Genomic DNA, 12,893 nt, shown 5'->3' with positions numbered 1-12,893 from the left:
TTTGTAATATTATTTTCCACAGGGAATTCTTGTTAAAAATACACAAAGTTTTTAAAAGTTATTGTCATTGTGATTTTTCTTTGATCTGACCCAGAAAATCTAGCCCAAAACCACACCAAGAGTTATTATGCTCAACGAAAGATTTAATAGCTTATTGACTCTTATTCATTGTGTAATGGACCCGAGTGGTGGAATATTAAAATCTAATACAATTTTGCTTAAAACAAATGTAAATATTAAGAACCCAATGTAGTGAGAGCAGCCGTCCAAAATAAGGGAAGATGATTATGCTTGTTCGCACTTTATTATAATCCAAATTACAGCCACGACAGGAGAAGTGAGTCAATGTCCTGGCTCCGCCCACTTCCACGGCATCCTCCTGCGCACAGAATTAAAACGGAGGCAGGCCACGAGGAAAAAATATTCTAAAACCACGGAGACGCTATCCGAGCTGACGTCACACTTACACGCAAGGCAGGGTTCCCCCTGCCTCTGCTGTAGTTCCGCGTCGAAGTATTGGGTACGCCCACTCTCCTCACCAGTCTCTTGTGGGACCTACGTGGCCGTACTCGTCCCGTCTTGCCCCGCCTCTTGGTCGCTCCCGGGGGTCACTGCAGGTCTGTGGGTCCAGATCGCCCCTGTCCACAGGACCACACAGCCAGCGCACAACGCACGAGCCAGCAAGCCCACAGCCCAAGGCAGTTGGATGCCCCCACAGATCCACAATACACGACACTTACTTCGGAGGCAGAGTTTCCTCTACCCCTGCGTGTTGTGGGCTTCTTGGGGTTCGCTCCGGTAGCCTGCGGGGTTTGCTGTGTAGTCCGGTGTTGTGCCGGAAAACGCACCCCTGTTCTCTCCTTTTAAATGTGCAGTCCTAATGCTCCACAGGTGCGTCTAATTTCAGGTGCCGTTCGATTGGGCACCTTGGTTGCTAGGGGCAACAAACTAAAAGGGGCAACGTCTTAAAATGCCAGCAAAGTCCACAAGGAGTAAAAACATGCAATTAAAAATAGAGTCAAAGTCCGCAAAGTGTAAAAACATGCAATTAAAAATACAATCAAATTCCACAGCAATAAAACATGCAATTCAAATCCACAGCAATAAAAACACTAAGACATGCATGGCAATGAAACATAAAAAAATAAAATCCCCTACTTGTGTCCCATCACAATTGTGTCAACAAAAATACATTTTGAAGTTCATATCGGGCAAAAAAAAACCAATTCATGGCACATGGAAAGGCCTGGATGCTGCATTTTGTCCGTGAGAAAAGAGGTGGGGAGTATTTATAAGGGCTGTATGTCTGCTGAAACAGTTAGTCTAGGCAGGAACTCCGCAGGAGGAGCACATCAGCTAGTACGTGAGACCACATTAACGCCACATGACTGACCTGCCAGCAGAGCCCTATGTTTGGAGTGAAACTGAATATATAAGAATAATCGCTTTTCTTCAATGTGTGTGACAGAGGATTTGTTTTTCATTGCTAAACACTTACCAGATGACCATCCTTGTGCAAACCCTGACTCAGAGCAAGGTTAAGGTAGGTGAGAACGTCTCTCATGTTTCAAGCATGTTTTCGCTGCGCTCAAATGTATTTGACGATCATGCATGTGGTTTGATGCATCATGTCTTTGCTGAACAAACTTATGAACAACAGACTGAATGGACAAGACACAACATGAGATTGGTGACATTACATCATGTGCTTCTTCATTTGCCACATCATTAGCTGCATTATATTAAAACAATCTAATTTATTAGTCACTAAGAAGGATCTTAGTGTCTATTTTATTTCTAGAGTTGGGCTCTTTGATGTGTTTTTCCTGCTTTAAAAAGTAAATCTTAGTTTGAATGGTTATAATTTAAAAAAAAAATTTATTTCTACTATTTAAGTATTGCCGGTTAAAATTGGCTCAATAGAATAATAGTACATTTTTGCACTGGACATGCATGAAGGTAATTAAAAACAAACAAAAAACAACAAGTAGTAAAAGTGTAAAAGTTGATTTGTGCTTAACAAAACATGAAAAAAAAAGACTGTTTCTTTTTACTGTTGGCTTTCAAAATAATCTTCTTTTATGTTGTAATGCATGTCATATGTTGACCTGGCTTCAAATAAGTCATGGTTATTGTTTTGTATTGAGTTCTGTTTGTCTGCCTCCCTTGTTGTTGGTGCAAAAACTCCATGAATGTTGCTGGTTATGTGGGTTGCAGTGGTGATTATTGTGGAAAACTTTTAAAAGCAGAATTTGTGTGTGGCACATGTTCTTGTCCTCATGTTCTAACCGTGAGCTTGACAGATTAGGTCCATATGGTGCCAATTTCAGTTGCACTTTACGAAAAGCATTTGGTGGCAGGCTTCATTGGGAACAAAAAGATGTATATTTTGCTTCGAAACAGACAGCACGGTTTGACCACAACTCCTGGAAAATCTATTGCCAAGTTAGGTTAGTTGAGGTCATGAACCATTAAACATCATTCACTGGTAGCCTTCCAGTGGACCCTAGAATGGGTCGAGCAATTCTATGGAACATTTTAGTTGGAAAAAACACTAGTTTTTATTATTTTAAATCCCCTGTTGAAGCTCCGAGACACATTGGTGTTTTCACATCCCATCTCTCTAATACAGGAGTCCCCAAACTATGGCCCTTTTCTTTTCTGTCCCGTACAGCCGCTCAAGCAAATCATATCGTTGATATAGATGCCCATATCTGCTGTACAGAGTTACTTTAGAAAAAAAAGGCTACTTCTCTTGTTGCCTTATTTGTATTTGACTTCATTAAATGTTTAGATATATGTTTATTTAGCGTCTGGCACAGCTGGACCAGAGCAAGAAGGAATAAAAAGAAGAATAAAAGAAGACAGAGGGACAAACTGTGGGGACAAGACGGGAAAAAATACATGTATATATATATATATATATATATATATATATATATATATATATATATATATATATATATATATATATATATATATATATATATACATACAGTATATATTATATTATATTATATATTATATTATCGGTTATTATAAATGGATAAAGATGAATCACAGTGTTTGTTTTGACCGCCAGAAGGTGGTACACGTTGCACAGGCAATTAGTTAGAGCAATGTGCTCTGATGCCCTTCAAAACAACCTCTGACATGAAATTTTGAAAAAATGTAGGTAATAAGTAGGATCGTGGGAAAAAATTGATTCGAATTCGAATCGCGATTCTCACATTGTGCGATTCAGAATCGATTCTCATTTTTAAAAAATAGATTTTTTTATTTTTATTTTTTTATTTTTTTTTAAATAATCAATCCAACAAAACAATACACAGCAATACCATAACAATGTAATCCAATTCCAAAACCAAACCCGACCCAGCAACACTCAGAACAGCAATAAACAGAGCAAATGAGAGACACAAACACGACACAGAACAAACCAAAAGTAGTGAAACAAAAATGAATACTATCAACAACAGTATCAATATTAGTTACAATTTCAACATAGCAGTGATTAAAAATCCCTCATTGACATTATCATTAGACATTTATAAAAAAAAATTAAAAAAAGAACAATAGTGTCACAGTGGCTTACACTTGCATCCCATCTCATAAGCTTGACAACACACTGTGTCCAATATTTTACAAAGATAAAATAAGTCATATTTTTGGTTCATTTAATAGTTAAAACACATTTACATTATTGCAATCAGTTGATAAACCATTGTCCTTTACAAATATAAAAGCTTTTTACAAAAATCTACTACTCTGCTTGCATGTCAGCAGACTGGGGTAGATCCTGCTGAAATTCTATGTATTGAATGAATAGAGAATCGTTTTGAATCGGGGAAAAAAATCGTTTTTGAATCGAGAATCGCGATGAATCAAAAAAAATCGATTTTGAATCGAATCGTGACCCCAAGAATCGACATTGAATTGAATTGTGGGACAACCAAAGATTCGCAGCCCTAGTAATTACTATTAGAGCGACAAACTTTCTGATCATCACCGCACATAACGTTTAAAATAGGATCTTAATGTACCAGTAGAGTGGAAAAACAAGTTGCCTCTGTATTGAAACTATTATCATATATATCTGATGTATGACACCGAAAGACTTCCAAAGTGTTGCGAGTAAATACAAAACGGCAGCAACACATTCCAAAAAAGTTGGCACAGGGGCCTTTTTACCACGGTGTTTCATGGCCTTTCCTATTAACAACACTCTGTAAACGTTTGGGAACTGAGAAGACCAATTTTTGAAGCTTTCCCGGTGGAATCCTTTCCCATTCTTGCTGGATGTACAGCTTAAGTTCAGTTTTTCAACAGTCCGGCGTCTCCGTTGTCGCATTTTACGCTTTATAATGTGCCACACATTTTCAATGGGAGACAGGTCTGGGCTACAGGCAGGCCAGTTTAGTACCCACACTCTTTTACTATGAAGCCACGCTGTTGTAACACGTGCAGAATGTGGCTTGGCATGGTCTTGCTGAAATAAGCATGAAAAAAACGTTGCTTGGATGGCAACATACACTATATTGCCAAAAGTATTTGGCCACCTGCCTTGAATCACATATGAACTTGAAGTGCCATCCCATTCCTAACCCATGTTGGTCCACCTTTTGCAGCTATTACAGCTTCAACTCTTCTGTGAAGGCTGTCCACAAGGTTGCGGAGTGTGTTTATAGGAATTTTCGACCATTCTTCCAAAAGCGCATTGGTGAGGTCGCACATTGATGTTGGTGGAGAAGGCCTGGCTCTCAGTCTCTGTTCTAATTCATCCCAAAGGTGTTCAATTGGGTTCAGGTCAGGACTCTGTGCAGGCCAGTCAAGTTAATCCACACCAGACTCTGTCATCCATGTCTTTATGGACCTTGCTTTGTGCACTGGTGCACAGTCATGTTGGAAGAGGAAGGGGTCCGCTCCAAACAGTTCCCACAAGGTTGGGAGCATGGAATTTTCCAAATGTTTTGGTATCCTGGAGCATTCAAAGTTCCTTTCACTGGAACTAAGGGGCCAAGCCCAACTCCTAAAAAACAACCCCACGCCATAATTCCTCCTCCACTAAATTTCACACTCAGCACAATGCAGTCTGAAATGTACCGTTCTCCTGGCAACCTCCAAACCCAGACTCGTCCATCAGATTGCCAGATGGAAAAGCGTGATTCATCACTCCAGAGAACATGTCGCCACTGCTCTAGAGTCCAGTGGCAACGTGCTTTACATCACTGCATCTTTGAATTGGACTCGGTGATGTATGGCTTAGATAGAGCTGCACGGCCATGGAAACCCATTCCATGAAGCTCTCTGCGTACTGTACGTGGGCTAATTGGAAGGTCACATGAAGTTTGGAGCTCATTAGCAACTGACTGTGCAGAAGGTCGGCGACCTCTTTGCACTATGCGCTTCAGCATCCACTGACCCCTCTCTTTCAGTTTACGTGGCCTACCACTTCGTGGCTGAGTTACTGTTGTTCCCAAACTCTTCCATTTTCTTATAATGAAGCCGACAGTTGACTTTGGAATATTTAGGAGCGAGGAAATTTCATGACTAGATTTGTTGCACAGGTGGTATCCTATGACAGTTACACGCTGGAAATCACTGAGCTCGTGAGAGCGGCTCATTCTTTCACAAATGTTTGTAGAAACAGTCTCCATGCCTAAGTGCTTGATTTTATACACCTGTGGCCGGGCCAGGTGATTAGGACACCTGATTCTGATCATTTGGATGGGTGGCCAAATATTTTTGGTAATATAGTGTACGTTGCTCCAAAACCTGTATGTACCTTTCAGCATTAATGGCGCCTTCACAGATGTGTAAGTTACCCATGTCTTGGGCACTAATACACCCCCATACCATCACAGATGCTGGCTTTTGAACTTTGCGCCTGTAACAGTCTGGATGGTTTGTTCTTTTCCTCTTTGGTCCGGAGGACACGACGTCCACAGTTTCCAAAAACAATTTGAAATGTGGACACGTCAGACCACAGAACACTTTTCAACTTTGCATCAGTTCATCTTAGATGAACTCGGGCCCAGCGAAGCCGGCGGCGTTTCTGGGTGTTGTTGATAAAAGGCTTTCACTTTGCATAGTAGAGTTTTAACTTGCACTTACAGATGTAGCAACCAACTGTAGTTACTTAAGTGTTTCTGAGCCCATGTGGTGATATCCTTTACACACTGATGTCACTTTTTGATGCAATACCGCCTAAGGGATCGAAAGTCATGGGCTTGCCGCTTACGTGCAGTGATTTCTCCAGATTCTCTGAACCTTTTGATGATATTACGGACCATAGATGGTCAAATCCCTAAATTCCTTGCAATAGCTCGTTGAGAAATGTTGTTCTTAAACTGTTGGACAATTCGCTCACGCATTTGTTGACAAAGTGGTGACCCTCGCCCCATCCTTGTTTGTGAATGACTGAGCATTTCATGGAATCTACTTTTATACCCAATCATGGCACCCACCTGATCCCAATTTGCCTGCCCACCTGTGGGATGTTCCAAATAAGTGTTTGATGAGCATTCCTCAACTTTCTCGATCTTTTTTGACACTCGTGCCAGCTTTTTGTGTGACTATCAGTGATACTTTAACTTTTTTTAAACATGTTGCAGGCATCAAATTCCAAATTAGCTAATATTTGCAAAAAAATAACAAAGTTTACTTGTTGGAACATTAAGTATCTTGACTTTGCAGTGTATTCAATTGAATATACCTGTAGGTTGAAAAGGATTTGTAAATCATTGTATTCTGTTTTTATTTACCATTTGCACAATGGGCCAACTTCACTGGTTTTGGGTTTTGTACACGAATGGTTACAAAAGTTGCTACTGACACTATCTTCTGTTGTAGAGTGTTCGTCTCCATCTCCTGGTATGAATTGAATGTCACAGATGAACAACATTTAGATTAATCGCTAAATTCTCCTATTATCCAGATGTGACGCTTGATTTATAATCTACAATACTTTTGACGAGTCGAGACGCGATGCAGCAGTTGCAGAAACATCAGCAAACAAGACATCGCTGGCTCAAAGCTGCAGTGCTGCGTAAGCTTTTTCTTCTTCAAAGTTTTACGGCAGTTTGCATCCTAATATGTTGCATTACTGTCATCTTCAGTTTCATTTTATAATTATATTAAAGTCCCTCCCTGCGTCCAATGCAGCATAAACAATAGTTAGCTCTCGGTTATCCATCCATCCATCCATTTTCTACCGCTTGTCCCTTTCGGGGTTGCAGGGGTACTGGAGCCTATCTCAGCTACAATCGGGCGGAAGGCGGGGTACACCCTGGACAAGTCGCCACCTCATCACATAGATAGACAGACAACATTCACACTCATATTCACACACTAGGGCCAATTTAGTGTTGCCAATCAACCTAGCTCTCGGTTATCAATGCTAAAAATACTTTGTCTGCGTTAGCGCTTACAATAACAACATTACTAATATTTGGTTAATATTCAGGTCACGATATGTAAATAGAGTATTGTTTGCGGGTTTGGGTGGTTATTTAGAATTTTGTGGGCAAAATAGAGAGCCCCTATTGATTCCATTGTTATATTAGCTGACTTTTTAAAAATGTATTTATTTATTCATGACTTAGAATGCATTAAAAATGCAAAACATATGATTTCATGTCTTATATAGAGATTATAAATGACAGACAGCACATCTCTTTTTACATGTCTTTCTAATTTTTGCATATTTCCATTATGACTGATCTGACTATATGGTCAGAGTGCAGAAGTGTTCCTCCAGAGATGTCAATCTCCGGAATAGCCGAAGGCCTTCAGAGCAGAATATTTAAAATGGCTGACTGAATTTGTGGCACTTTGTGACGTTACGACAGTATGTTCAAATACTTTGCGGGTTGTACACACAATCAGATATGGTTTAATGGATAATATGAAACACAATTAGGCATATAAAGTCAACTTGTTTTTCAACTCTACTGGTAGTTTAAAGCCAAACATGAACGTTAGGAGGGCGTCGCTAGTATGAATGCTACATGGAAAATATACAATGTTAGTGGCAGTTTATCTGCGTTAACCACAGATGCATGTAAGTTAACACAAGTACAGTCTTTTCTAAATGAACGCCGCTTGCAGTGCTTGGAGACCTTTTTTTGTGAACAAATCAAGGGACTTTTTCCGGTGTTATTAGAGACTTTGACACACAGCAGTACTGTCCTCAACGAGCAGTGCTGCTGTGAGTCTCTCCCCCATTCCAAAGCACTCACAGGCGACCAGCGGTGTTCCTGCTGTGCGAGCAGAGCGGAGACCCTCACAGGACAGGAATTGCAGCGGTTCGCGCATTCGCAAATTATTTGCAGTCTGGACTTTCATGGTGCGTTCCATATGACATATGTACTTAGTTTGCTGTATTATTGCAAATATTTTCAAAATGTACGCTAAATTCTTAATGTACTTACCGTATTTTCCGCACCATAAGGCGCCCTGGGTTAAAAGCCGCGCCTTCAATGAACGGCATATTTCAAAACTTTGTCCACCTATAAGCCGCCCGGTGTTGTAAGCCGCATCTAACTGCGCTAAAGGAATGTCAAAAAAACAGTCAGATAGGTCAGTCAAACTTTAATAATATATTAAAAACCAGCGTTTTTACAACTCTGTTCACTCCCAAAATGTACGCAAATGTGCAATCACAAACATACGTATATCAACATGGACAGAGCTGCGTGAAAAAAGCCACCCGGCCTCTTCGCGTAAACTTAAACTTACCTTAACCACTCGCTCATCTTTTCTTCATCCATGCCTTCGAGTTAGCTTTTATGATGACGCCGGCTGGAAAGGTCTCTTTTGGCAAGGTCTTCCTTTTGAATATCACCATGGGTGGAAGTTTCTGGCCATTAGCATGGCAAGCTAGAACCACAGTGAAGGATGACTTCTCATTCCCTGTGGTGCGAATATTCACCGTACGTGCTCCCGTTGAATCCACAGTGCGGTTCACAGGAATATCAGTTGCTGTGAAATAGTAATCCGTGTGCGGATGGAGAGATTGCGTCTTTTCATGAACCGGATCCCTGACGCTTAGTAGGAGCCATTTTGTGGTCTTTACAGATGTAAACACACAAAGGAAATGAAACGTACGGTATATCCGCGCGCTTTTTCTTCTTCTACGCGGGCGGGTGGTTGCTTACAGTAGAAGAAGAAGCGCTTCCTGTTCTATGGGGGCGGGTGCTTACCTTGGCGGTTGCTTGCGTAGAAGAAGAAGCGCTTCCTGTTCTACCGGGAAAAAAGATGGCGGCTGTTTACCGAAGTTGCGAGATCGAAACTTTATGAAAATGAATCGTAATATTAATCCATATCTAAAGCGCACCGGGTTAAAAGCCGCACTGTCAGCTTTTGAGTAAATTTGTGGTTTTTAGGTGCGGCTAATAGTGCGGAAAATACGGTACTGTCACCGCGTTTTGAGAAAATTAATGATTTGTAGTTTAGTAAAACATTTAAAAAACATTCCTGTATGACTTCTTAATACCAAATTGCATTTGTACCTGTCATGTCTTTGTGATCATGTTTTGTTTTAGTTATTTCCTGTTGGTTTAAGACTTTTTAGTTCCTGTTTACGCTTCCTGGTTTGGTCACCATGGCAACTTATTAGTTTCACTTGTCTCACGTGTTGGAATCACGCACCTGTTTGTAATCAAGTGAGAGTATTTAAGCCTGTCTTTTTCGGTTGGTCGGCCTGGCGACATTGACTTCTGCTACCTCTGTCATTATCATGCCCTGTTTATGCTTCATGCCATGCCACGTAAGTGTTTGTTTTTTCACGTCACAGTAAGTGTTTTCGTTTTCATGTCCATAGCTTTTGCCCAAGTGCTAGTTTATTGTTTTGTTCATAGCCAAGTTTTATCTCCGCCTTGTGCGCGCCTTAGTTTGTACCTTTTGTTAGTGTTAAAATAAAATGATGTATTTACCTTCATGTCACGTCCGCTCCAATTCCTTTGCATTCCGGTAAAACAAACCATCCCATAGTCCACGTCATGACAGTACCCAAATATTGGGGTATTTTCTGAAGCAAATTCTATTCATGCAAGCCAATAATAATTGGCGATTAATCATGATTAATCACAGTTTTAGAGTGTGATTAATCTGATTTAAAAATAAAAATAAATCACTTGGCAGCCCTAACTGTACAGTGTACATTCCTCCCAGTGCTAACATCAAAGAAGCCTTGAATGCTTTGTACCGCTCTATCAATGAACTGCAATCTACACATCCAGAGGGAGTTTTCATCATGGCAAGGGACTTTAATCAAGCTAACATGAAAACTGTGTACCCCCATTTCCATCAATATGTGGATTTTGCAACCAGGGGTGGAAGCAAGTTAGACATGATTAACAGCAATATCAAATATGCATTCAAAGCTGCACCCCGCCCCCACCTTGGCTCCTCAGACCATCTCTCTGTGATGCTAATTCCTGCATACAAGCCCCTGCTGATCAGGAAGTAAGCTACAGTGAAGCAGGTGAGGACCTGGCCAGAGGGAGCAATGGAAGCATTACAAGACTGCTTTGAAAGTACAGACTGCGACATGTTCAAGGCTACCGCCACTGAAAATCATCACACATGTGTGGAGGAGTATGCATAGTCTGTGTCCGTATACATTCAGAAGTGCAAGGAGGATGTTAGTGAGATCAAGAACATCCCCAAACAGGCCAACGAGAAACCCTGGATGAACAGTGAGGTATGTGCAATGCTGAAGGCTCAGAAGAACAACACTTTTAAATCTGGAGACATGGTAGCACTTAAAACAGCCAGAGCTAACCTGAGCCGTGCCATTAGGGTTGCAAAACGTGCTCACAGTCAGAAAGTGCAGGACTTCTTCGAGAACCCTACGAACACCAGAGGAATGTGGCAGGGCATACATGTCATCACGGACTATAAAGCTATCCCCGTCCCTGTGAAAACAGCATCAGCTTTCTGAACGACCTCAACAACCACTTTGCGAGGTTTGAGGCACTTAACACCACTCCGGCGAGGAAACCCATCCCTCAACCTGATGAGCAGCCGCTCAACCTGGACACAGAGGATGTTCGGAGAACCCTGAGGAGAGTGAACCCCCGGAAAGCAGCGGGACCTGATGATATTCTGGGCAGGGTGCTTAAGGACTGTGCAGAGCAGCTGGCTGGGGTTCTCACAGACATCTTCAACACCTCGCTGACCCAGGCTGTAGTACTATCATGTTTTAAGACAGCCACAATCATTCCAGTGCCTAAACAACCCACAATCTCCTCCCTCAATGATTATCGCCCCGTGGCACTCACCCCCATTATAATGAAGTGCTTCCAGAAGCTGGTAAAAGAACACATTGTCTCCAGACTTCCCCCCACATTCGACCCATACCAGTTTGCTTATCGCCCTAACCACTCCACAGAGGATGCCATCTCCTCTGCACTCCACCTAAACTTAGAACATCTGGAAGGAAAGGACACACACATGCGGATGTTGTTTCGGGACTTCAGCTCGGTGTTCAACACAATTAAGCTGAATTTCCCTGATGTATGCCAAATTATTGTATTTATTCCATTACTGTAAGTCTAGCATCAAGTTACCACAAACATGCAACTTGATATCAAATCCGCGTTGCACTGAGACCATAGTGAACCGCAAAGTGGCAAAGGAGCACTGCATATTTATATGCTCTGATGATAAAATATATGTCATTAATAAATGATGAGGTTCCAAGATGTTCTTCAGGACAACTTCTGCTTCTGTAGCTTGAGATGTCTTTGTTGAAATACAGTCAAAGTCAAAAGGTCAAAACTATATACATGTATCAGCTTGAAAATTTGACCACAAACAGGGCCACTTTTGTTTATGATCCTCTGGCATGGGGTTTCCTGAAAAACATATTCATGCTGCTCTTGGTTACAACAACTCGGTATCAAATGGTAAGCAGTGTGAGCAAAGCTTTGTGTAAGAAGTACATATGGCTGAGTGAAACAGCAACAACTGGCCACAATAAGCCAATTGGTACACTTACAGTACATGCTATTGATAAATTGAATGCAAGCTCTGTAAAAAAAAAAAGTGCTAATTCTGATTGACAGTGTTCAAGATGTTCATTTTGTCTAGCTTGATAATCAAGGAAACAATGACCTTTTTTTTTTAATACAATGGTTGTTCAAAATATTTGTGCATTCAAAGATCTACATATACAGTATATACTGTAGTTTTCTCAGCCCAAAATCAATAATGTTAAAACATTGTACATTTTTGGAGGAGAATTAAAGGCCAGATTGCTTCATAGCGCTTGGTTGCTGTGAGGACAGCTTTATATCACTCACAACGCTGACAAGACATGTATGTATGGACTCTGAGGTTGCTGTCTAAGTTCCCAAAGTGGGGTGCACAAATACCCCGGAGTAGGCCAATTGTCAAAAGGGACTGGAATAAAAAACAAAAACAGTGTAACTACTTTCATGTTACACAGTGCAATTGAACACCTTGTTTCAACAGTACCTGCACAGCACTAGAAAGCCAGTGTTTTATTTAACCTGCAAAGACTGGATGAAAAGAGGCGGACATGAAGTTGTTCATTGTTGTTGTATGGGTTGTATTACTAAATGAGTGTGTTTGATGGTTATGTTGCAGATTGAGAGTTTTTTCGTAATGATTTAAGTTGTATTGTGTGCTAAATAAAAGCTGGTCTTCTTACGTGGTGCTGTGACGAATTAGGGCATTATATATATATATATATATATATATATATATATATATATATATATATATATATATATATATATATATATATATATATGTATATATATATATATATATATATATATATTCCTATATAGACACAAAATGTATAAACTATATATATATATATATATATATATATATATATATATATATATATATATATATAC

At 40.4% G+C, this 12,893-nt stretch overlaps 1 protein-coding gene across 2 annotated transcripts in view; it reads left to right on the top strand.

The window, feature by feature from the left end:
- The first annotated feature begins 1,335 nt into the window (after nt 1–1,335).
- csf1b (colony stimulating factor 1b (macrophage)) overlaps nt 1,336–12,893 on the top strand; it is a 38,046-nt gene continuing 26,488 nt past the window's right edge. For both annotated transcript variants that reach the window (XM_061981749.1, XM_061981723.1), the window contains exon 1: nt 1,336–1,543. In XM_061981749.1, the coding sequence (XP_061837733.1) occupies nt 1,502–1,543 (42 nt within the window). In that variant the 5' untranslated portion in view covers nt 1,336–1,501. The remainder of the gene's footprint in view (nt 1,544–12,893) is intronic.

The sequence above is a fragment of the Nerophis lumbriciformis genome, linkage group LG01 (assembly GCF_033978685.3).
Source record: "Nerophis lumbriciformis linkage group LG01, RoL_Nlum_v2.1, whole genome shotgun sequence".
Classification (NCBI taxonomy): domain Eukaryota; kingdom Metazoa; phylum Chordata; class Actinopteri; order Syngnathiformes; family Syngnathidae; genus Nerophis; species Nerophis lumbriciformis.
The sequence above is the reverse complement of the archived record's forward strand: the minus strand, read 5'-3'. Positions and strand labels throughout refer to the sequence as shown.